Source organism: Phocoena phocoena, chromosome 14 (assembly GCF_963924675.1).
Source record: "Phocoena phocoena chromosome 14, mPhoPho1.1, whole genome shotgun sequence".
Taxonomy (NCBI): Eukaryota; Metazoa; Chordata; class Mammalia; order Artiodactyla; family Phocoenidae; genus Phocoena; species Phocoena phocoena.
In genome coordinates this window covers 13,256,089-13,281,766 of record NC_089232.1, presented here as the reverse complement: position 1 = coordinate 13,281,766, position 25,678 = coordinate 13,256,089, and the positions used below count along the sequence as shown (strand labels likewise).

Sequence of the window (25,678 nt, the reverse complement as noted above, 5' to 3'; positions counted from 1 at the left end):
TGCTGTGCTAACCACTACGCTAAGGTGATTTCATAGCTTTTGTTTTGTTCACTGCAAAGAGAGAGAGCTGACACAGGTGCTATGGGCTCAGACGGATGGGTTGTGAATTCTCCTGCTGAACTTTAGTTTAAAGCCCTTGTTTCAGGTAGTTTCTCTGGACAGTTACACATAAAACATGGAAAAGATCTGGATCTGCAGCCCACACAGCAGTAAACAATGTTTAGTCTGCCTTTAAAGGAATTATCACACTGAATTGTATCACCTAGCTAAGGGTGCTGTAAAAACAGTCAGGAGTCTTGCGGGTTTACTCTTCGATATTTGCTGATGGATTTTCAAGAGCATTTGACTTCTAGAGTGTTGCCTTGCCTTTGACTCTTGCTCTCAGGCAGCAGAATTTGGTTTGATACGTAGTGTTAAAAATAATTTAGAATTATGAGGTAACACTTTGAATCCCGAAGACTGTCCATCTTTGGTTAGTTTAGGAGAGTGCTGTAAACAGTTACCTTCAGATGAGTAGGTTTGATAAATGTTCCTTGCTGCACAGTGCGTACTGACATGTGGATGGTTTTCTGTAATATAACTTGAGCCTTTTACCTTTTTTTAAAAACAGATTGAAGTGGACCTTGGTAAAAAGTGCTGGTATCACTCAATATTTGCCTGTCCTATTCTTCGTCAGCAAACCACAGATAACAATCCACCCATGAAATTGGTCTGTGGTCACATTATATCAAGAGATGCCCTGAATAAAATGTTTAATGGTAGCAAGTAAGTGTCTGACTTTTTCAGTGGCAGTAAAAAAAAAAAAAAAAAAAAAAAGAAACAAATACTCTTTTGGAACTTAGTGAGAAGATAAGTAACAAGGATAAATGAATGTAGCTAGAATTCAGAAAGAAATAGATTTCTTAACTACTTATTTAGTTTAGTGGGTGGTGTCTTTTCTCAGTCTTTATTAGTCTTTGTTCGTGAATTTATTGATTAGATTTATAACCACGATCTTTAACTCTTAACTTTTTGGGTGGGTTGTACATTGTCATCCCAGCCCTTCCCCTCCCTTTTACACAAATGGTAGCATACTCTACACTGTTCTGAACTTTGCTTTTTTTCACTTAGTGATACGTCTTGGAGATTTTTTTATGGTGTAGAAAGAGCCCTCATTCTTTTTTAAAGCTGTAGATTATTCTGTCATATTCTGTCATATGGAAATGTGATAATTTATTTAACCAGCTCCCTGATGATGAACATTTAACTTTTGTTACTATAAAGTGAATTACCGTATCTATATGTGATTTATAAATTTGTAGAATTGTAATTCAACAGGTATATACATTTATAATTTCTATACATAATGAACCCAAATTTAAAAATACAGTCTCAAAACCCTATTTCTAGCTAAGGCAGCTAGAAAATTTCTCATTGGAGTTCATTTCAGACCCATTATGGTGAAGTCTTTCTTTTAAGAGAAGGCCCTGGAGCAGTTCATGTTCTTCCCAGAAACCCTGGGAGTGCAGGTAGGTGGTGACTTGAAGCCAGAGCTTGGTCTTGGTTCAGACCATGCTGGTTTCACGTGCCACTGCAGGGTATTGTGTGCCACGACAGGGCACGGAGGCGGCTCTGGGTAGGCTGCATGCCTTGTGGGCTTAGCAGCTGGCATCAGGTTTGCTGCATGTGAGTGGGTTGTGACACCAGTACCTCTGAAAGTCATTTTGAGATAGGTATAAGCTAAACCTTGGAGAAGAAAAATTGGGTTTACTTCTGAAACCCCGAAAGCAATTTTCAGAACAGTTGTCTTTGTTTTCAAAATAGTTTTCACCGATTTCCACTGAAGAAGAGCCTTGGAGTTTAGCATCTGGCTTGGACGGTGTTTCTTTGTGACCCTTCAAAGCTTGGCTGTTACATTAAGGGAAAGCACAGTTAATCCTCAAAGCAAAAAACAGACGTGTGTGTGTGTGTGTGTGTGTGTGTGTGTGTGTGTGTGTGTGTAATTGTTAAAGACTCTATAGCTAGATAAAAATTGAATACTCAGTACTGACCCTGTTCCTTGATTTAATGTTTTCTTTCTTGTCTTTAGATTAAAATGTCCATATTGTCCAATGGAACAAAGTCCAGGGGATGCCAAACAGATATTTTTCTGAAGAAATAACTTTAGTTTGCAATTTGTAAGTGAAACTGAATCGAGAGAACGTTCCATTTAATGCAGCTAACCAAGGACTCCCATGTTTATATAAGCTAATGCTCCGGAAACTTTGCCAACATTTTAGTGTATACACACTGAGGGGAGTGCTCCAGATGAATATTATCATAGGGCTTTATTATATTCTTGGTCTTCATTTCTGATCAAGTAAATACACCAGCAGTTGTCATTCAATGCAGGTTTTTGTACTTAATTATATGGTGATTTTTTTACTTTTTAAGAGCAGAAACAGAAATTTACCTTCCTGCCATGTGTTTAATATCTCTCCTGCTTTTACTTTTGTCATTCTCCTGATAACTGTAAGCCTTGAGAATGTTTGTGAAAAAGTTTTATTTCCTGTTATGTGTACATAATTAAATGAAAATTCTTCAGAAAAAGTTTGAAAAACTGAATTGTGGTTATGAAACTAATTTGCAGGGGTTTTCTTGCTTAAGGAAGAGAGCTGTGATAGATTCCAAATTTGCTTTTTGATGTTTTCCTCTGCTCCAGCTCTCACCAAGTAGTCAGCAGACCTGCATCTGAGGTCTGCTTGTAGCCCCAGGAGGCTGCCTGTTATAAAATTCCATCACCAATTTATTAGCAGGTTGGTGTGAGCAGTCTTCCACTAGAACAGAGTGGAAGCAGTACTATTGTTTCTTTGCTTTTATTGCCAAGAGGTGCTTGTTTTAAAAGAGTGTTCAATAAAACAAAATTGTGAAGTTAGAAGTGTTCTTACGTTGGTATTTGCTCTCTTGGTCTTGGTAGCCCTCTTCTCTCAAATCTGCTTTCAGGACTTGGCTGTTTATATTGCGTTTGTATATCATTGCAGGCACAGTGTTGCGTGTATGTATATATATATGTGCACCAGCATCAAACATTGTGTATCTGGAGGGGAAGAAGCATGTTCCAGTCCTAAAATGCAGTTACCAGACTCATCACTTTCAACCCTTAAACTTAGAAGCTAACAGATTTTCTGTAGTGCAGAATATGTTCATTGCTGTTTTTATATTTGAATAGTATACTGTTCAATGCCTCTCTTCTGCAATGCATATCATCTCATTGACTGTGAATCTGTATATTATTCTAATGGATACAGATAATGATCTTTTCTCTTGTGAGGTATCTTCATTTAATGCACTGTCCAAAAATAGCCATGCGTAAAAGAGTCTTTCTCTGTATGCTGAACTACATGGAAAAGACTTCTGTGGACATAATTCTGACTCAAACCCATGAAGTTACTTCATTTTGAGAAGAATGTCATATGGAAATCACCAAATACTTTGCAACTCTGTGTCGTCTGACATGGAACTGAATACCAATAGAGGAAAACTTTCGTGAGAAAATGAAGAAAGAAGAAAACACAGAAGCAAAGAGAAACGTGACGCTTCACATTTTCAACTGCAGGTTGACTTCGTTTGCGGGGGAGGGAGATACCAGATTTGGTGCTAAGTTAATTGGAAACGGGCAGCATTTGCTGCAGTGTATCCTAGCCTGGCTGGTTTATCCTGAAATGTTCACCTGAGGGGACGGGGATTTGTTTGTAAAGGAAAGGGGTACTGCTTGATTGCTGTGTGTGATCAGGCTGATGGCAGGAGTTACTGTGTGCTGGGGGGCTTAGCCAGGGGTCGATTGGCCTGCCGAGCCGCTCGCCATGCCCAGCCTCCGGCTCAGCCTCATGGCTTTCCTGTTGGCACCCTCTGTCCACTAACACAGTGAAGGAAGGGAGCAGAGAGAAGCTCCTTGGACTCCAGGAGAAGGTAGAGAACTCCAGGCGACACTCTGGCCGAGGATGTAAAATTGCTTTATTATGTATTTTTTCCTTTGAATGAAACCCAGAGTGTCTTTTTTTTTTTTTTTTTTTTTTACCTTTTTCTCACTAGGCCAGATGTAGTTTTAGTTTTAGTTACAACTTACTCTCACCTTTCCACCTCAAATACCTGCACAACATTTAGGCTTTACATAAGGTTGGGACAATACAGACATTGCTCCAGAGGCTGCTGGTAAATGTCTGTTGGCGGCCAGACACTTCACGCAGCTGGCTCAGGCCAGTTTCAAGGAGAACATCAGGAGAGAGCTCTGCTTTGTCCCTCTGCCCGTGTTGGAAATCCTGTTGACAGTTTTCTGTGCAGCTTATGAAACTTTAGAAAGAATATGCTTTAATGGAAGCATTGGATTTTACAGCTTCCTGGGCAAGGTCCTCGTGGTCCCACTGGGCAGGGTTAGGGCCAAAAATTTGAAACTCTATCGATCTGACAATTTAACGTGCAAATGATGTCTTCTAACCTTCTTTAATTAAATGCATGGACTTCAAATTCACTGGTGACTATATGTGAAGGAGAGAGGTGGATTTGAAGAGGCCAGACCTTAACCAAAGACGCTGAAATAAAACGTGCTGTCCTTTCTACTCTAGAAACACCTTCACCAATGGTGTCAGGACCGTGTCATTACTGAGGCCGTCGGTCAGCAGTGCGGGAGGATGCGCTTCGTCGCTCTCTGCTTCCGCTTGCAGAAGGTCTTGAGAAAGAGCCAAGGTTTTTACAGTCAGGCTAGTTACGTCCATTGAAAACAGAATTTCAGAGTGGTTTCTTAAATTTCTTTAGGAAACCATTTCCATTTACCAGTCATGGACAGAGGCCATGGGACTATGCTAAACCAGTAAAACCTTATCAGATTCTTAGATTCCGATTTAGAGCATCTGTGCTTTCAAGTACCGTCTGAAGTGCAGTGGCTAAGGTTGTCTTTTGATCTTTTTTTCTCCTTTGTGTGATCATCACAAATGCCATTTCTGTTGCTTTAGTGGTGATTATAAGATACTTCTAATACATAAATGAACGGGTATTGGTGCCTCTTGATTTTTAAAATTTCGAAGAAAAGAGCCACCTCATATTCATAGGGTGTGTATTTTGTGGGTGTATGAGCATTTGATTGAAACTAAGGAGATTATGAAGTAAATCTTTTGTTTTGATTTTTGTGTAGCAGCTGATGTATACAGAGACACTAAACCCCACGCCACATTTTGTGGGGGAATGAGGATCCTTTTTTCTCTCCAGGTAGTCCCACAGGTTATGCAGTTTCAGTTCAGTATATTTTACGCTGTGAGTTATTTTCCACCTCGGTGGTTTCAGCCTTTGGGACAGTAGATACTGCAAAAACCAGGAACTCTTGGTTTATCTGCACAAGACAAGCTGCTGGTAGACATTAGCCCTCTGGTTTTCCAGCTCAACCTCTGATTAAGTGGATTGACAGTCAGGCTGGCCAGTCTACTTAGTCAGCTGACTCAGGTTATTTTCAGGGAAGGCATGGAGGCATGTTTGGTTAATTTCATCACTAGGATGTGTAAGGTGAAGACACAAACCAAATACCTTTAATTACTTAACTCTTCGTACATTATCTTTGGTAACACTAGAATGCTCTGGTCTTGGGGGAATGTTGGCAAGGAACACAACAGAAGGTTTGGTGCTTCATAAGCCTGTCCAGCTATGGCAGGTTTTATGTAGCGCGGTGGTGTTTACCATAAGCAGGTACAAACTTCATGAACTGTTCTTAACGATAATTGAATAGATACCAAAAATGGAATGACAAATGTATTTTAATAGCAGATGAGGCAGTTAGTCTTAGGGCGAGTTTTTCCGCTGTTGATTCTACTTCAAGACGTAGGGAGAGAAAACAGTTTCGTTTTCAAGACGTTTCCCTCTACAGTTTGATACTGTAGTGAGCATATGCTTCATTTACTTCCAAAGAGGCAGAAGCAGCTGGAACTGGCTTATAGCACATGCTTTGTTTCACGTTATGGGTGATGACCTACACTCTTATTTTAACGTTCTCCAGCAAGGCAGATGTGGGGCTCACGAGGACTTAGTGCCTGATCTTGTCTTTTGGGAAGGGGTGGGAGTGAATGTATCGGGGATGGGAGGGAAGCTAAGCGAAGAAAATGGGAGCGTGAATGAGCGTGCGTGTGTCTGAACTTCACCATTACTCCCACCTGTGTCTAGCAAGGAACAGGTATTTAATGTATTTTGCTCCTGACTGCAGTGTGCATGTATTTTTTTTGCCCTCCTCCATGTTTTCTAGACTTAGACTAAAAGGCTTCGTCACAGCATCTTGTTCAGATGGCTCAGGATTGTATTCTTTTGCTTACCCTGTGCTCTCGGGTTCTATAGTGTTTCTATAATTACGTAACAATACTGTGGCACTGTAATCTATCATATAGAGCTATATGTATGGAAAATTTTGATCAGTTTTTTTAAGAAATGTATCCTGTTTGCAAAGCCACAATAAAGTTCCATCTTATAGGCTATAGGCAATAAAGCTAACAATAAACCTTATTTAACACAAACCATATTCACATTCTCTGTTCATTTGATCTTGAGAAACGTCCAGCATATCCAGTAGTTTCAGGGATCTCATTTTAACTTAAAAGTTTCTGATATATTTAATTTATAAATTTCAGACTGATATAATAGAGTTTTGGAAAACTATAAGAAATGCTTTGTTAATGTGTGTATTCCTATGTAAAACACATGGCTTCTCCTGTGTATATTTTTAAAAATTAAAAAGAAATGCACATTTGAAAAGTGTTTTGTGGAACCGGTCTGTATAAATGTGACAGGTGCCAGAGGTAGGAGGGAGGGAGTGTGGAGGTAAGAGAACACCGCTGTCTGTATTTGCTGAGGGTCTGCATGTAAAGAATTTAAGCAAATATCTTTGTCACCAACTCATCCTGTTTCTGGGCCACCAGCAGTGTGAGAAGAGGAGGTGGCTGGGCACTGTCCCCAGTTTCTAAGGGGGGAATCGGGTTAATGTTTACAGGTTCCTGCCCCTCATACTCATCCTGTGGATGCCTGGGACCCTCTGACCAAGTGAATAGTGTGTGACCGGGAAGAGGGGCCCGGAAACAGCTCTGCGCAGGCTGCTGGTGGAGTGGGGCGTGAACACCCAGCTTTGCCAAGGAGGAACAGAGGACGAATTGTCTTGTCATACCCCGTGACACACTAAGGTGGTAGAGACCAAGGATCTATTTGTGCTGCTTCTGTATATTTTCTCAGAGAGGGAGACTCATCAGAACTATATATTTAATGCTCATGTGTGGTGCGCTCTGATATTTTTTATTACTTGGTTAATGCTCGTCAAAACAATTGATTTCATGACTCTCTAATGGGTCGGGATCCACTGTTTAAAAAAGCCTTGCATTGGGAATTCCCTGGCGGTCCAGTGGTCAGGATTCTGCGCTTTCAACGCTGAGGGCCAAGAAGCCGTGAGGTCCGGCGTGAATGGATGCGTGTATGCATGGATGGATGGATAGATGGATGGGTGGTTAGGCAAGCCAGCCAGCCTTGCATTAAGGGACGATAGTGTAATGATCCATTCACAGAGCTTCACTGAAATCTCCTGTCAATATGTATGATAGAAAGTATTTTTTCTTTTTCCAAAAACCTTTTCCTTGCAGCGGGGTGTTACGCTCCCGTGAGCCTTCCACGCTAGCAAATGTAATATTTCTGAACATGAGAAGCACTGCCTAAGCAAGGGCTCATGTGCGTCAGGGAATTTTGTACCTCCTTAGCTATGCTTCCTTCCAGCTTAGAAAAGTGCAAAGCGCTTCAAGCTAAATACTGGCTTGTGCAACAGAATCCATGAGTTAGTAACTTAAGCAGTTGTGTGCCTGTTAAATGCAGAAAGTGTTTAACATTTCATGGAATGACATCTTCAGTCATTCAACATGGAATTTTTTTTTTAAGCGCCAGGCCCTGGGAGGAAGCAAGTTCCTGGCCCTCCAGGAGCTTATGGACTGCTGGTAGGTGCAGAAAAGTAGAAAAATATGAAGACCCTGTAGTGAGGTTAATTCCCACCAGTGACCTAACTACTGGAGGATGATGGGAGAGAAGAGAAAGGAGAGATGTAATGATTTGTGTGTGTGTTTTGGCTGCACCCCGCAGCTTGCGGGAATCTTAGTTCCCTAACCAGGGACCGACCCCGCGCCCTCGGCAGTGAAAGCGTGAAGTCCTAACCACTGGACCACCAGGAAATTTCCTGGTTTGCGTGTCTTTAAGGTCCACTCTGGCCACAGTGGTCTGAAAGATGGTTGGGGAGAGGAGGAGTTTAGACCCTGGGAGGCCAGTACAGTAGGTAATGAAGCTGAGAGTGAGTTTCTCTTGAGCACTCTAGGTTCCGGAAGGAGAGTGGTGAACAAGACAGACTTGGTCTCTACTCTCAGTGAGGGTGATCTGAGAGAAGTGTAATGAAAATGCAGCAAGGTGATGCTTTTGTCACATACAGTGCTCCAAAATCTTTTGTAATATATAGAGGCATTGAAGCGTTCTTGTCTCTCAAAGCGATGGGACTCCTTGCTCTGGTATTCTAGAAGATATTCCCATTTCTTTCTATTGTCTCCAGTTTCTAGGTGAGTTTCTAACTTCTCCACACTCTGCTTACCTATACTGGTCCCCTACACTATGGGGATTGTGTAATGATATGCCAGTCTCCCGTTGGGACTGGTCTTTTTTTTTTTTTTTTGCGGTACGCGGGCCTCTCACTGTCGTAGCCTCACCCGTTGCGGAGCACAGGCTCCGGACGCGCAGGCTCAGCGGCCATGGCGCACGGGCCCAGCCGCTCCGCGGCATGTGGGATCTTCCCGGACCGGGGCACGAACCCGTGTTCCCTGCATCGGCAGGCGGACTCTCAACCACTGCGCCACCGGGGAAGCCCGGGACTGGTCTTTTTACTCCGTTTGAAGACTGCATTCAGCCACAGAGCAAGTGCTGCCCTCCAAATGAAGGTCTTTGGTGTCCTTTCCCCTCTGAAGCAAAGATGTACCTTAAAAGGAAACACATTATTTGTTAGCGTTCAAGACTGTTTCGGGAGCTTTCCCCTTTTGATCAGGTTAAAAATGCATTTTAGGTTTCCTTTCATTCTTAACACAAGACTGTTGCTTTTAGTTATTTTAGATTAGTGAGCTAGTCAGCCCTACAGAGGAATTTCACAGGAAATTATTACATCGTGAAAGCTTTGAGAGGTGCTTCTGGAAATTTGGGCTGAGGGTCCGTGTCTGTGCTAGCGTGTATCAGCACCACGTGTGCTGCAGGCAGTCTGGGGTATGTGTGGTGGCTTCATGCTATCAGGGGACCCAGGCTCCTGTCATTCTGCTCCACAGCCTTGATGTGTGGCCTCAGTTTCACCTCTGATCATATCTGTGTTCCAGGCAGGAAGGAGGAGGAGAGGAGTGGGGAAAGAACAGGCTTCCAGCTGAGTTAGCCCCTTTGAAGTCTTTCCTGGAAGCTCTACGCAGTGACTTACTAGCCACGTTTGGCTGCAAGGAAGTCTGGGAAATGTAGTCTTTGAGCCTGGCACATCGCCACCTGTAATAAAATGAAAGTTCTGTTGGGAAGGAAGAAGGGGAGAATGGTTGTTAGGAAGGCAACCTGCAGTCTCTGCCACGCTTAACCATGTATTTCAGCCAGGAAACAGGTGAAATTTGATTCACAGAATGGAATTAAGTCATCAGCACCAGTAGTCAATGCTTTCACCTGCCCTGAGATACTGGACAAATGAGGAGTTAGCTGTCAGTGCTTTTCACTGACAGTACGTCTCCTTGAGCTGCATTTCTTGGCCCCTGGTGGTATTCAGAAGCAGCAACCTCACCCTAACATCCGACAGAACCCCTGTTCTCTTGTTCTAGAACATTCTTCCCATTTGTTGAATTTCAGAGCAGGTGGTGACCTTTGTTTTCTACCTTGGGCTGCCTAGGTTAAAAAAAAGTACATTTGGTTTTGAGATGCTTTTAGACTTTTAGAGAATTTTTAAGTGCTCTACAGGCGGACCTTGTTTTGCACATCAATCTATTGTGCTTCACAGAGACTGTGCTTTTTACAAATTGAAGGTTTGTGACAACTCCACGTTGAGCAGATCTGTTGGTGCTGTTTTTCCAACAACATTTGCTTACTTCATGTCTCTGTCACATTTTGGTAACGCTAGCAATATTTCAAACTTTTTCACTATCTTATGCGTTACGGTGGTCTGTGATCAGTAATATATGATGTTACTGCTACGACTTGCTGAAGGCTCAGATGATGGTTAATACTTTTTAGCAGTAAAGTTTTTACAATTAAGGTATGTGCATGTTTTTAGACATAAAGCTACTGTACACTTAACAGACTACAGTATAGTATAAACATAACTTTTATATGCACTGGGAAACCAGAAAATTCGAGTGATTTACTTTATTGCGATACTTGCTTTATTGCAGTGGTCTGGAACCGAACCCGCAACGTTTCTGAGGTTTGCCTGTATTTGCCTAATTTTAAAATTAAAAACAGACTGTAAAATATTCAATCTAGCAAAGCAGTTAAGAGTTTGGGCTATGGGATTAGACCTGAGTTCAAATCCCAATCCCACCAGATTCTAGTTGTAGAATCTTGGCCAAGTGATAGAAGCTTCCTATCTATGCCTTAGTTTACTCACCTGTAAAGTAGAATAAAAGTTCCTACCTCATGGCTTTGATGAGGCCTTAAATGAGATACCTGGCCCACGGTGAGTGCTGAGTAACCGGTAGCTATTATTTCGTTAAGTCAATGAAACATAAGACTGATGACATATGCGGGTCACAGCAAGCTCAGAGAGAGCAGAAAAGGGGAATTTGTAACTAGCGTGCGAAGGTGAGATAGGCCTGCAGGGATGGGGCCTTCAGTAGATGCTGAGATGACCAACGGTCGGGCATATCCTTTTCGCACTCTGCTGGCCTCAGCCAACTGTTCTAAGGATGCTAAGACTGTCCTGTGCAGTGGACAGGCACAGCCCCCACCAGCACAGGGAGGGTGGTGGCACTCAGGATGCCAGGCTGAAGGGAGCTTCACATCACACCGTGCAGAGGCCACGTCCATCTGGGACTGAGCTCTTGTGAGATTTGTATGAAGGGCTGTCTTCCGCACACAGGGGTGGAGATCCCTGGGTATACTAGCCCATGGATCCATCAGGAATGACTATTGTGTACCCCTTTTTGCAATAGAAATTGGAAGAATCAGGCACGAGTGGCTGCATTCAGAGTGTAATTGGTACAACAGTAGTTTTGAGAAATTCAGTACAAGTTCATTTTGTCAGTATACATTTGTTACTATGTTCCAGGACCTGTTCTAGGCACTTGGAAAATACATATAAACGTGTGTTCTTGTCAAGAACCTTTTGAGATAGGGACTATTGTTACCCTCATTTTACAAGTGGGGAAAATGAGGTATTGAGACGTTGTCATTTGCTGGAGAACACACAGTTAATAAGTAGCAGAGCCAGGAAGCTGCTTTCAGAGCCTCTACATGTAACCTAATCTCAGGTTATCATGGCCTCCTGCAGCTCCCTTTGGTGGAGAGGCACTGCTCAAACCTGCTTTTCGGAGCAGGTTAAGAGGTGCCTCTCCCTGCCTGTTGTAAAATCGTGTGCAGGAAGGATTTGTATACAGGCCCAGGGCAGAAGGGAGGGGCAGCTTCTTGATGGTTAAAAAAAAAAAAAAAAAAAAAAAGAGAGCCTTTCCCTGAGCCACTTGTTGTTGAAGAGTCATGGGGATTTCCAAGCATATGGTGGGCTCTCTTAAAAACAGTTTAAAAGCTGGAGAAAGAAACGACCATTTCTCTGTTTTTTTCTTCCACAAATAGGATACATTTTGTTAAGAGAACGCATGTTTGTTTAATGAACCACACTGAGGCTGGATTCTGGCCAGCTGATAAACAGGTGTACTGCCTAGTACAGAAGTCATTTCTCTAGTTCCTGTTTTTCAGGGTCCAAAAATGTGTTGTGGGCATCTTTCACATAGGAGAATTTGTAAACCCAGAGCTTCAGGCTAGAGATTGGCAAGCAAAATACGACTGTTGGACCTGAGGCCTTCGGCTTTGAACTGCAGGTGTAGAACAAGCAGGCTGGATGTCTGTGGTCTCCGGAGAGCCCCGAGCCTAGATTCGCAGCCCACCCCTAGCATGCTTTAGGCCTCGTGGTCTGCAGACTGGCATCCTATTTTCTTCCTGGTCTCGAGGGCCAACTCTAATGAATGCTTTTTCCTACGTTGATGTTTTTAATCTCCAAAATGTTGTTTAACATATTGTTTGTGGTAAGTGAAACCCTTTTGTAGGGGGTATGAAAAAAAAAATCAGTAAGTATTATATTTAACCCTCTCTGGAGCCTCCCTAGTATGGCTCCCCGTACACCTGAGCTGCAGGTTGCAGAGGAAATGCTCTTTTCCTGTCCCTTTGCCCTGGCTCAGATTCTCTGACATTGGTACTCCACGGCCATCCTCTCAAGTTGGTCACATGAGGACAGCCATCCTTACAAGTTTCTGCCATGAGGAGAGAAGTGCCCTTTGTGGGATGCTTCTCTCCTCCCCTCTTTCAGGGAACCCAGAGACGGCCCAGAGCCTGGCACCTGCTCCAAGCTGGGCCTCAGTCCCTGGGGTGCCCCCCCACAACCCTGGTCTGGTTAGCTTGATATGTTCAGGAGGAGGGGTCAAGAACCAGATTTTGTCTCAAAGGAACTTTCTCAGCTTTCATTTCTGCTTTCCCACACTCGGGATACTTTTTCTTCTAGAATTTTGTTCTCTAAAAGTAGACTGGGGCTTCCCTGGTGGTGCAGTGGTTGAGGGTCTGCCTGCCAATGCAGGGGACACGGGTTCGAGCCCTGGTCTGGGAAGATCCCACATGCCGCGGAGCAACTGGGCCCGTGAGCCACAACTGCTGAGCCCGCGCGTCTGGAGCCTGTGCTCCGCAACAAGAGAGGCCGCGATAGGGAGAGGCCCGCGCACCGCAATGCAGAGTGGCCCCCGCTTGCCACAACTAGAGAAAGCCCTCGCACAGAAACGAAGACCCAACACAGCCATAAATAAATAAATAAATAAATTTAAAAACCTTTAAAAAAACTGACATTTCATTACCCTTAATTCTGTCATCAAGTTCTATATTTAAAAAAAAAAGTAGACTGTTTTTAAAAGTTAAGGCTGTGGAAGGCAGTTTCTGGGGGGCAGGGAAAGTTCTATTTCTGCTCTGGTGCTGGCAATGCGAGTGTTCATTTTTTTATTTTGAAGATGTTGGGGGTAGGAGTTTATTAACTAATTTGTTTGTTTTTGCTGTGTTGCGTCTTTGTTTCTTTGCGTGGGCCTTCTCTAGTTGTGGCAAGCGGGGGCCACTCTTCATCGCGGTGTGCGGGCCTCTCACTATCGCGGCCTCTCCCGTTGCGGAGCACAGGCTCCAGACGCGAGGGCTCAGTAGTTGTGGCACAAGGGCTTAGTTGCTCCGCGGCATGTGGGATCCTCCCAGACCAGGGCTCGAACCCGTGTCCCCTGCATTGGCAGGCAGATTCTCAACCACTGCGCCACCGGGGAAGCCCACGAGTGTTCATTTAATAATGACTTGGAGCTGTATGCTTACGACTTGTGCACTTTTCAGTATGTATATTTTACCTGAACAACAGAAATGAAGATTTTGTGATTTATTATGAGAGGAGTATCAGCTCATCTGCTGCCAAGAAAGCACAAAAGGAAGGAAGATGATACAACAAGAGAGGAATCCATTTCAATTGATGTGAAAATGGGGGGCGGGTCCAAGGTGAAAGTGGGCAGTGACCCAATGATTTTAGGTATTCCTCCTAAAGATGTGTGCAACATTTTAGTAGTGTTCGTTATTACAGTAGTGGAAAATTGAAAACAATTAAATGTCAAGTCATAGTTAAGTGATGGCACAACCAAAAATGGAGTGAGATTTGGCTATTATAAGTATGCCGTAGGACTTCCCTGGTGGTCCAGTGGTTAAGCATCCGCCTTCCAATGCAGGGGATGTGGGTTCGATCCCTGGCCGGAGAACTAACATCCCGCATGCCGTGGGGCAGCTAAGCCTGTGCACCACAACGACTGAACCCGCGCGCTGTAGAGCCCGCGTGCTGCAACTAGAGAGAAGCCCACACGCCGCAACGAAAGATCCTGCATGCCTCAACGAAGATCTCACATGCCGCAACTAAGACCCGATGCAGCCAAGTAATAAAAAAAGAGTTTGCCATAAATGTTTGTTTATTAAAGCCACTTATAAAAGCATAGTGCAATCCCATTTTTAAAAAGTATATATTTTATATATATGCATAGAAAATAATCAGGAAGAATGTACACCATAATATTAACAATGGATTATTCCTGAGGTAAAGAATTATGGGTGATTCTTATTACCTTATCTATTTAAGTCTTTTCTTCCAATGAGCATGCATTTCTTCTACAACATGGTAAGAGAGGAAATGCGTGTGTAGGGCTGCAGTTTGGGCTCTTAGCTTCCTCACCAGAGTCTGTCTGCTACGTTCCCACATCTGCTGGTCCGGGGGAGGCCAGGGCCTGTACCAGCTGCTGTCACCATTCTGCCTTTACAAACTATAAAAACTCACCGATGATCCCAGGAGCATGTTCAAATACAAAATCTCAAGTTTAGAGAGAGCTGACTTCCATTCAGCTTTCCTGATGCTCAAATCTTGTTTGCAAAGGGCAGCCTCTCCTCTTTCATGGGTCCTTCTGCAACGCAAGGGCTGGGAGAACCAACCTGCCTCCACTTTGGGATTTCACAGAGGTTTTCTTCAGAGGTCTAGTTGTTCGTTTTCCAGGATTCAGTTCACCCCTTCCACTTTATTTGAGAAATTCCTGTCATCTGTATTGTCTCACGCTTGATTATTAAAAGGTCTGATCCTGTTCAGCTACATCATAGAACTCTGTCAAGTTCTCTTGTCTTATTTCATTACCTCCTTGGGGCTCTGGGCGCAGTAATGGGTCTATCAGAGGTGCTCAGAAAACCACTTGTTCTCTTGAGGCTTGAGACACAGCTCCCCATTCTGAGACAGAGGCCTCCAGAAGAGAGACCTGAACTGTGTGGAGGTCGAGCCCTGAGCCCTGCTGGGACTCTGATACAGCTGCTGCCCATCTCTGGGCTTCAGCTTCCTCCTTTGTAAAATGGCTGGGGAAGAGGTTGGGGCTGAGTGGGTGCCGAGGCCCCCGCCAGCCCTCACAGCCTGGTTCCGAGAACACAGCTTGCGGTAGCTCTGGCCTACCTCCCCTTTACCCCAATATGGGAGCACAACGGTATTATAACCCTTGCGGTGTACCCTAGACATGGTAGAGTCTCGTTTTGTGTCAGTCAAAGTAAACCCGTAAAGAAAAAGTTAACTCTTCCCACCCCACCCCCAGGAAAACAATAATAATGAGAATGAATACATATGGAAGGAAGGAAGGCTGGAGAAACCGAAGGGGAAGGACTCCTGCTCTCCCCGTCAGGGGCGTTCTCAGTTTGAAGTCTTGTAGTGGCTGTCACGCGGGGCCCGTCGCCATGTTAGGTGCATTTCTCTGAAGGGCTGGGCTTGCCTCCCTGTCTGACCACAGGCCTGGAAGAGAGGCAGGTGACCATCACTGCAGCAAGAGCTCCTGCAATGCGATGCAGCATCCACCCGTGTCTACCCACCCCCTCACCAACCTCCCAGCCATCGTGGGGGTCTGAGGACTTGTCCCTGCGGCACCGGCATGGCACTGGGTGAATGACCTCAGCAGCCCTGCCAAGAGCTTTCCTTGTGCCACCTTGTTTAATCCTCATGGCAACCTGAGGGGCAGCCACGGGGGATGAGATGTTAGAGAACGTGCCCGAGGTCACATAACTAGGAGGTGGTGGAGCCAGGATCTGAAGCCAGGTAGCCCAGCTTCTTAGAGACTTTGTCAAGGTCCCCGTGGAGGTGGGAGAAGCAGGCTGGTAACCGAGCCATCATCTGACTTGATTCTCAGCCCTCGGGAGGATCACAGTGTTAGGGGAGGATGTGAAAGAACCACCGTCGTCAACCAAGCAGAGCTACTTTACCTGAAAGTCCCTTTGACAACCCAAATTTGATGCTGCACTAAAAATGTGTTAATTCGGTACTGGGCTGGCACCTTCTAAACGGGCTGATTCATCGTGAGTGTCATGTCTACACACACCATCCTCCAAAACCTCTGTGTTGAAGCTGAGCTGCCCTTGGTCATCACTGAGTTTATTAACTCGTGTGTGAGTTCCTCATATTTTTATGCAGATTTTTAACCTGCATAGCTTTGTATTTCAGGGCAGAGTTTTATTCTCAGTGGCTCATTTCAAAATGAGAATTTTCAGAAAAGATAGAGATAAGGGACGATTCTTCTCCAAAAGCTCCCAACTGTACCCTGAATATTGAAATTGCTAAAAATCCTTCTCTCCTTTTAAAGAGTCTTCATCCCCTTGGTATATCATCTCTAGTATACGCACTGGAAATTCATTCCATTTCCACTGTTAAAAATAATGATGTATAAGACAGTGAACTTGGGTTCCTGCAGAGAAATATCAAGGAGTGTGAAATGCGAACCCCAGGTATAAAACTTGAAACATTTTCACCTGCCTAAAGGAACTGGTGAATATAGTTGGTTATCGTTAACGCCCTCTGCCTCGGCCCCCAGCCACAGAGAGGAGCCTGGGCTTTGAATAGCAGTTGCAGCTCTGCTACTTGCTGGTAGTATGGCCTTGGACAAGTCACTAAATGTCCTAAGCCTTAGTCTCCTCGTCTGTAAAATGGTGGTTACAGTAACTATTTTAAAGGTTGTTACGAAACTTGAAACTTTTTATATATAAAGTGTACCAGTGATATATGGCACTGGTACACTTTAGGCTTTCATCGAATGGTTGTTATTATTCAATATTATTGATAATTGAAGTGTAAGCATAAGACTCTGCCACCTTGGGTAGTTTCCTGATCTCTGAGCCAGTGATCTGTGAGATGGCACCGCGGTGTTTCCCCCGTGGGGTTGCTGTGAGCGTGAGGAAAGACCCTGGGTACAACTCCCACCACAGAGCTGGGCTAGAGTGGGCGCTTGCTAGATGTTAGCACAGCGCTGCGTGGCCGAAGCTCGAAGGAGGGAGGAGACTGAGGCCCCTCTTCCAGACGCTGTTTTTCGTTTTTGTTTTTTCCTAATCACTTCAGCATGATCATGGGCTGGAACTGGATGAGGGAGTCGGACCGCCAGATAGCTAATTGCCCCTACCCCTGGTCCTCCTTTCTTCCCACTGCAGTCCTTGGCAGCAAATCAAGGCCCCGGATTGCCACAGGGAAATTAGGAACTGAGGCCGTTCTTTATTTGGTTCAGGTGATAAAATGATAAAATTGGCTGTCTCTCAAAAAAGGCTAGGCCAAGCCAATAGGAAAAAATAAGTCTTCTTAAGAAAAATACAAGACCCAGCTGGAATCATCCAGATAAATTGACCTCAGGTCTTTGGAGGAGCTAGGATTAATTGGGGGAATCCTTCAGATGGGCGTTTTGATACTAGGCCAAATAAGACAGACATTTCCTGAAGTCATACTTCTCTCCCGCTAAGCCCGACCTGGGCCTCCATTTTCTCCCCAGTGTCAGGCTTCTGCCTCTCTTTGTTCAGGCTCTATGCTGACTCCCTGGCCCCCAGGACTCTACTGCCATGGCCTCTCTCTGGGAAAGGTTCCCACCATCTGCTGCTTGGGAAGCCAGGACCTGTGTCCAGGGCTGCCTGGGGTTAGCAGGCCCAGAGGTTATAAGAGACTCACCTGGGACATTTGCAGACGCGTCTTCGGTTCCCTGGATAAGGAAAAAGAAGGGGTAAAATGTCTGCCCCATCACGACGAATAGTTCCCAAATATGGTTTCTCCTTCACTTTTCCTATTTATTTAGGATTATAACTTTTTTTTTCTAGCGTGGCTATGACTATTTTATGTAAAGCAAACAATAACTACATCGACATTATAAAAAAAAAGACATAAACTTGTAAAATGACATTAGTGCATAATGATTGACACTGGGAAGATTAATTTATACTATAAAGAAATAAACTGTAAAGCAAGCATGATATAATATTTATATTTTATGGTTTTAATAGTTATCATTAAAAATTTTTTAAATTGTAGTCGGTTTACAATATTGTGTTAGTTTCAGCTGTACGGCAAAGTGATTCAGTTATACAAATAATACGTATATATTTTTTCAGATTCCTTTCCATTATAGGTTATTACAAAATACTGAACATAGTTCCCTGTGCTGTACAGTAAGTAAGATTATAACTCTTGAGAGTCCAGGTGAGGGCTTCTTTCCTATCCCTCTTTGTATCAGTTTAAAAAACATTACATATATACACTACCAAATGTAAGATAGATAGCTAGTGGGAAGCAGCTGCATAGCTCAGGGAGATCAGCTCGGTGCTTTGTGACCACCTGGAGGGGTGGGATAGGGAGGGTGGGAGGGAGACGCAAGAGGGAGGAGATATGGGGATATACGTATATGTATAGCTGATTCACTTTGTTATACAGCAGAAACTAACACACCATTGTAAAGCAATTATACTCCAATAAAGATGTTAGATAAAAAACATTGCAAATACAGATGTGGGTGAACGTGGGTTAGTACAATCACCTGCGTGGGATCCAAGACGGGGTGGGGGGCTCGCAAGCAGGGGGACCAAGGATAAACCACTGCCTGTCGTGGTTCCTGACCCAGCCCTACCGGGCACAAGTCCCAGGGCCACAAAGACCCCCCCCCCCCCCCCCGCCCCGCGCCCCCGCCCCGCACCGCCCCCTGTCCCAGGCGTTTGTAATAAGCCCAGACCTGTGCGCTTGCTACAGGCTTTGCCCATGGAACATCCCACCCCTGCTGCTGCCGCTCCGGGGCACTGTCTTCCTAAAAACCTCCCGGAGAGTGGAAAGGGCAGCGCGAAGGGGTCTGCCCGCGTTCTCTCTCCAGGAAAGACAAAGGCTGCGCCTGGCCCTGCGGAGCAGCTCGGAGTCCCAGGAATTGCAACCTCGACTCCCGGCAAGGGCTGCCTAGAGCGAAGCCGCGCAAAGGGCGGGAGTCGGGCTGACTCTCCCCGCCGCGATTCCCTAGGACTTACGACGGTGGCAGATGACCGTGATGACCAATAACAGGAGAAGGATGGCGCAGGTCCCGGCCAGGGGCGCCCAGATGTAGATATCGCAGAAGAAATCCAGGCCCCTTGTGTCTACTGACGACACAGAAGACGCCGACATTTAGGAGCGGGCCCGGGATCCCTCATCCCACCCAGCCAGCCGGGGCACTTCCTTCTCCCGGCTCCGTCTCTCGGTTTCCCCACCACTCGGGCTGCCCTCGGCTCCACGTTCAGGGTCAGGGCTGCCCCTGGCGAGGGCTCTCCCCGCGCCCGCCTCACCTGCGCTGCCCGCCGAGGGCCGGCACACCTCTGGGCGCGGAGACACAGTCTGCAACGCTTTGGTGGGCGCCCGCGTGGCTGGTGGCGTCGCCGGCGTCGTGGTGGGCTTCGCTGCGGGAGCAAGAGAGTGGTTAGGGGCCGGGCTGGAGCTGTGCACGCGAACCCTCCCCACCACTCCGGGCGCCTTGGCCAAGTGGGCGCCTCCTCCCGATTTTCCGCTGGAGGAGCCGTAGACCGCCGCCCTCGCGGAGCTCTGCGCTCAGAGCAGGGGAGATGGGGTGGGACCTCCTGGTCCGCGAACCGTACCCGGCGCCTCGGACGTGAATGCAGGGCCCGTTCCCCTCGGCCCAGCCTCTCTCCAGGGCCCCACCAGAAACCTCGTGGGCTTGGAGGTGATACCCGCATTTTAATGACCAGCAAAGGGAGGCTCAGAGAATTTAAGTACAACTTGCCCAGGATCACACAAGCCCGGAACTCGAGCCCAGATCAACAGGACCTAAAAAACCATCTTCAGCTCCTATCCAGTCGCACTCTAGCCCTAGCCTCAGTTTCCTCATCTGTGAAATGGGAACAGTATCTAAGTAGCCCCGAGGGGCGCTAAGAGGCTCGAAGCGTGTGAAAAATGGACTCAGACTGAGCCCCAAACCCCACACCGAGGGGTGCCACGCCCCTGGCGCCCGGACCTGGCAAGAAGACAGGCACGAAATTGCTGAAGTACATAACCGAGTTGCTCATGAACGAGCAAAAATAGTAGCCTTGGTCATCCTCGTGGAAGCGGTGCAGAGTGAGGTGGAAGTTGGCGCCCTCGGCCTTGGTGCCGGAGATGTAATTGGTGTCCAGCCCCTCGGCCAGCTTGGACCGCGTGCTGGAGAGGTACATTAGGAAGATGGGTCTGGAGGCGGCCCCGGGCTTCTGGTAGAGCCAGGAGCAGCTCGACGTCATGCTGGACTGCAGCACCTCGCAGTGCAGCTTCACCTTCTCGCCCAGGCGAGCCTGCACCTGCACCGGCGACATCCGGAACGAGAATGACTCGAGGACGGTGGCGGCATCTGCGGGGCACAGGTAGTGAGGCTGAGCCGGGAGCCCCGCGCCCCCCGCCAGCCCCGGCCCCGTCTTCCCCAGGGGTCGCCAACTCACGGAGCAGCAGGGCCAGCGGCAGGAGCAGGGCGGTCACCGGCGAGGCCATGGCGCGCTCCCCGCGGCGCCGCTCCGCTAGCGGCTCGAAGCTGCGGAGGAGCGCAGGAGCCAGTGGGACGCCGACCGGGGAAGTTGCGCCCTTCGGCCGGCCGCGGAGCCGATTTCGCGTTCGGAGGATGTGATGTCACGTGAAGCCCCGCGGAGGAGAGAGTCGCCCTCCTTTTCGCGGTTGTCACCTTCCAGCCCAGAGAGGGGGCTGGGGGCCGTGAATGGGGGCCGTCGAGGCAGCCTTGACGGGAAGCTGGGAATGGTTGAGAACCACGGTTTTGAGGACAAGGAAAAGGGCTTGGAAGTGGCCCTTGGAATGGCTCTCCTGTGGGTGTGACAGCGGCGGAGGATAGAGACGAGAGATTTCAAGAAGGGAGGGTGAGTGAGCAGGAAGGAGAGAGAAGTGTCCACTTCCTTTGCCCTCACTTAAAGTGGCCCTAGCACCGGCACCTTGGGGCTTTGGGGCCGTAAAATGGGCCCTGAGGGCTGAAGAGGAGTTTGTGACTGGCCCACTCCTCCGGAACTCCAAGGGGCAGCAGCCACTCAAGCCTTGTGTGACCTCTGCTGAACATACCCTTCAGGCCTTCCCCAGCAGCTGAACCTGGCCACACAGCCTCATTCCTTCCGGCGTCCACTCAGCAGCCTCCACATCAGCCCCTCTCCTGGCCAGTCCCCCAGGCACCCTGCTGTGAGCATTATTCTCCCGCAACCTTCCATGACCTGCAGGACTGCGTGGCAGCTCAGCCCTGGCTTGGCTCCTAGCCTTTGGGTGCTGGCTCCTCCCCAGCCTCTGCTCTGGTCTTTCCCATCCACCTACCACTGCATTCCCACAGGGCTTGAGATTATCTAAACTGTGGGCTCCTCTTGCCTTTGCTGTTCCCTATGCCTGGAATGCTGTTCTGTTTCTGCCCCGGGCCCAGCTCCCGTGCTAGGGGACTTGTACTCACTCCTCTGTACCTCTGGCTATGGGTGCTTGGTGGGGACAAGTGTGCAGCCTGGGTGAATGCTTGGGTGGAGACAGTTCTCCCTGTCTGAACCTGACACACACTTGGCCACTTCTTTTTTGTCTGCTGCTGTCCGGAAACCTTCCGCCCCATAGTGGGTGCCCTCTCTCATTTCTTCAGGGTCTTCCCACTTTGCATCCCATAGTGGGTGCCCTTCATGCTGCTGCTGCCTGATTCTTGAGACAAGCCACCTGGCATTATCTGTTCCAGGTGTCTGCCCCACCTGTGAGTTCTGCCCCGCGGCAGTGGCGAGAACTATGTTCCAGACACACACCCCCGCCCACCCCCACAACACCCCCACCACCACCACGAGGTCGCATGTCACATCACAGCTTGGGCTGAGCTGTGTTTGCAGAACCGTACTCCCCTCGTGCGGTCTGAACTTAAGTGTTGGGTGGGCTTTTTTTTTTTTTTTACTTTGATTTCAACCCTCTCCCCCCCGCCCTCCGCCCAAAGCATCCAAGGTGCTTACTCTAACGTGGACCATTTATATTTAGACATGTTTTCAAAAGTGTCTTTTAAATTACAAATGTTATATATTCTTGAAAAACTTCAGACAATACAAAAAAGAGTATGGGGAAATTTCCCTGTCTCAGCTCTCCTCACCATCATCCATTCTCCAGAGGAAACCACTGTTAACAGTTAAGTGTGCTCCTCAGATATAATCTATGCATAAACAGCTGTTTATACATCATTTTTGACACACGGTTGTACTAGGCACATATTTTTTGCAACTTGCCTTTCTTGTCTAACAGCAGAAGAAAGCTTTCCATGTCAGCACCTGTAGATCTACTCCATATTTCTAAAGAGGCGCATTTTATATGGGTGTTCCCTGACTTAGTTTTCCTATTAATAGGCATTTAAGCAGTTTCTCAATTTTTGCAATTACTAGTAAGGCTGTAGTAGATACAATGTATCTGTATCATTGAGGAGTCACTCATGCACATGTAACATTTTCAGATGGAAGACAGGCAGGTTGGGGAAGGAAAACCCTTTGTAACTGTAAATATGACTGTGGCACACAGCAGTGGGTCCCCTGGCATATCAATATATGTGTGTGTGTGTGTTCCTGGCTGGGTAGACACAGTGCTGTACCTTAACTTACATCAATGAGGGTGACAAAGGAACAGCCAAGTCCAGATAGGCCACTGACAAGGCAATCCTCTTTTTAGATAGTTTCCCATTTTGCTTCGTCTCTGTTCCCACTGCAGGAATGTTAGATGGCCCTTCTGGCCAAAAGATGCAATCAGGAGGGTGGTGAAGAGGATGGTCAGCCACAAAGGCATGCCTTGCTGGTGGAGGAAGCATTGGAGGAGAGCCAGAGTCAACCTGCAAATATTTGGATCTTGGGAACCAGGTCCCTGAGTACGATGATGGCCAGATTCTGAGGTACAAGACTTGAAAATAGAATCGTCCTATCCCAGTCTCCTGGAAGTGAACTGCAGCTGGTTTGGAGGTCTTCCAGCCTTGCAGTTAAGAAAAGTGTCAGCCATGTGTGTGACAGCCCCTTTTGTGCAGAGCATGACAGAGGATGGGGGGATGTCAGGGCAACATGTCAAACCCACCAAGGAGGTTTGCGACCCCAATGATATTTTTCGCAGAACTCGTAGATTCTCAATGAAACCACAATGACATCCGCCCTGCAACAAACAGGAGAACAGATGCAATTGTGCAAGTTCTGGGGATGCTTGTATGCTGCAGGGCCAGGTGTGCAGAGGGCTGGGTGGGGCCTGCCAGGTAAGCTTCCACATCCCACACTGTGTGGCACTCACATGGGGTGGATGAAGAAAGGGGAACTGCAGCACTCTGTCAAATAAACTCCTTATTTTTAGATATCCAGAGAGAGAGAGAGAGAGAGAGAGAGTAAGAGAGTAACACGTTTCTATGCTGAATTTAAACAGGTCTTTGTTTTTTCTCAAGGTGTATGTTCTTAAGCCATGGAAATACTTTTTTACATTAATTAAAGACTATTCAGAACGCATAACTGCACAGGGCAGTGGTAGGAAATTAATCAGCTCCTAGGACGCTGACTCAGGGCCAACCTGGAATCACGGTGTTGGAAGTTGCCTGCTATCTCCCCTGGCCGGTCCAAGAGACGTTACCGTCTCCTTGGACAGAGTTAGCTTGTTTGTGCCTAGAAAGGCCTTTGAACTCTAGAATTATCAGAGCCTTGCTTTATCTCAATCACAAATACCTCTTAATTCTACCTCACTTCTGCCATTTTCACTTTTCCACCCCCCAGACTCCCAAGTTCAACAGGGCTACTGTCATCTCTTGTCTGGACTTTTGCAGTGGTCTCCTAACTGGCCACCCCACTTCTACTCTGGTCTCTTCCAGTGCTTCTGGTCCCTTTCAGTGAAGATCTTGTCCTGCCAACCCTGTGCTCCATCCTGCAAGGGCTTCCCATGGTCCCTAGGAGAAAACTGTGGGATCTCGGATGTTGTCTGAGGCCCTGCACACTTGGCTCTGCAGCCCATCTTTGTCCCCTCCCACTTGCCTCCTTCACACCTCCTAGGCTTGGTGCCTCTCTGTTTCTCCAAGGAGCCCTGCTCCTTTCCACCTCAGTGCCATTGCCTCCATGCTATTCTTTTAGCCTGGCTTGTTCTCAGCTCTGCTTTCTGCTTAGTAAACTCCTCTTCCTTAAGACCCAGTTCAAGCATCTCCTCCTCATGGACTCAGCCCCTTGCCCCCTCCCTGTGCTCCCAGGCAGTACAGACCATATGTTTCTCAGTGTCACCTGGACCTCGGGCATCCCTGGACTGAAGCACTTATTCTGCACAGCAATGGTTTGTTTGCTCATCCAGCTTGATGACCAGACCATTGGTGTCTTGAGGAAGTGACCTTGTATTGTTCATGTTTATATTGTGGTGCCTAATAGACCATGGCACACACTTGGTCTTCAAGAAACCCTTGTTTTGTAAAAGCTAAATGCAGCGTAGAGCAGATCAGAGGAGGTACAGATTGCTCATTTCAGGTAAGAGTGCTCAGGAAAGGCTTTACAAAGTGGCTGGTTTGTAGATAAGGTAAGAATTAGGAGAGAGGTTGCTTAGAATGAGGCACTTGACTTCTAATCAAGATGGTGCTGATACCATGTTTTAATACGTAGTAATGGTATGGTTGAAGGTAAAAGAAGGAGACGGAGGAAGGGGAGAAGATAGATGCATTCAAAAGCAAGATGAGTGTCATCCTGGATGTAGGGGTGGAACCAGGGCTGAAATCTGGGGCCATCTTGTTGGGATCTGTTCTTGAGTCTGTCTTGGGTCAGGATTTCTCTTGGTGAAAGTCTGGAGAAAGCTGTGCGCTTCTCCATAGTCATGGCTCACATAGGGCTGCTCCCCTATAGTGTCGGGAAGGCAGGCCAGAGACTGGAGCTGTGGCAGTGTCACCACTGGACAGGAGCCCAGAGCCATCAGAATAAGGCCTGGTTCTGACTGTGGGCCCTGAAAAAACCCAGGAGGATGCAGTATAAAGAGAGAGAGATTTTTTAAAGTTCCCATTCAAGATGAGATTACGTAGACACTCAAAATTCAAAATATATGTAAAGATATTTAACTAAAATTGGGATGGGAGTTCACACCAGAAGAGATGCAAATTATAGAACAATCTGAAAAGAGTTTGAAACAGAGAGCAAGAAGGTGTAGAAAATGCAGAAATTAAACAAGAACAACTGAATAAATACTTAGCACACTGGAAATGAAATCTATATATAGATTAGATATAAAGTAGGATACACTCTAGATTAGACATAGTTGAAGGGACAATTAGTGAAATGGAAACTAGCATTGAGGAATTCACAGAGACTGCAATGCAAGGAGATAAAGACAGAAGCAGTTTGAAAAGCTATTGAGATGTGAATCAGCACTGTGAAATGTTTAATGGGATTTCAGAAAGAGGAGAATAAAGGGAGTATGGAGAAGGAAAAATGGAAGAGATCATTGCTTATGATTTTCCACAGTTAAAGACACAAGTGATCAGATCAAAAGTGCTCCCAGAATGCCAAATAGGATAAGTAAAACTATGTCCGTCTCTGAACATATCAAGATGAACCACAAGACTTCAAAAGCAAAGAGAGGAAGGCAACCCAGGAGGCCAGAAGAAGTTGAGATGATGTTTAAAATATGCTTGGGGGAGAC

General features: G+C 46.5%; 2 protein-coding genes across 2 annotated transcripts in view; one reads left to right on the top strand and one right to left on the bottom strand.

Moving 5' to 3' along the window:
* The window catches only part of RMND5A (required for meiotic nuclear division 5 homolog A), a 54,684-nt gene extending 52,116 nt beyond the window's left edge, over nucleotides 1–2,568 (top strand). The window contains exons 8-9 of the mRNA XM_065891210.1: nucleotides 611–765; nucleotides 2,069–2,568. Of these exons, the coding sequence (XP_065747282.1) occupies nucleotides 611–765; nucleotides 2,069–2,132 (219 nt within the window). The 3' untranslated portion in view covers nucleotides 2,133–2,568. The remainder of the gene's footprint in view (nucleotides 1–610; nucleotides 766–2,068) is intronic.
* Nucleotides 2,569–15,492: 12,924 nt separating this feature from the next.
* Nucleotides 15,493–20,931, bottom strand: CD8A (CD8 subunit alpha). Its single transcript, XM_065891268.1, has 6 exons — nucleotides 20,494–20,931; nucleotides 20,040–20,405; nucleotides 19,357–19,467; nucleotides 19,063–19,173; nucleotides 17,729–17,759; nucleotides 15,493–15,544 (listed from the first exon to the last, which is right to left on the bottom strand). Exons 1-6 carry the CDS (start codon nucleotides 20,540–20,542, stop codon nucleotides 15,493–15,495), a joined length of 720 nt encoding a protein of 239 aa, XP_065747340.1. The 5' UTR covers nucleotides 20,543–20,931.
* Nucleotides 20,932–25,678: the final 4,747 nt, after the last annotated feature.

Coding starts and splice junctions, on each gene's coding strand:
- CD8A (XM_065891268.1), bottom strand. CDS start 20,542: ATGGCCTCGCCGGTGACCGCCCTGCTCCTGCCGCTGGCCCTGCTGCTC. Junction 19,174..19,356: donor GCCCTCGGCGGGCAGCGCAG/GTGAGGCGGGCG, acceptor CTGTGTCGTCAG/TAGACACAAGGGGCCTGGAT. Junction 15,545..17,728: donor CGCGTCTGCAAATGTCCCAG/GTGAGTCTCTTA, acceptor CCTCTCTTCCAG/GCCTGTGGTCAGACAGGGAG.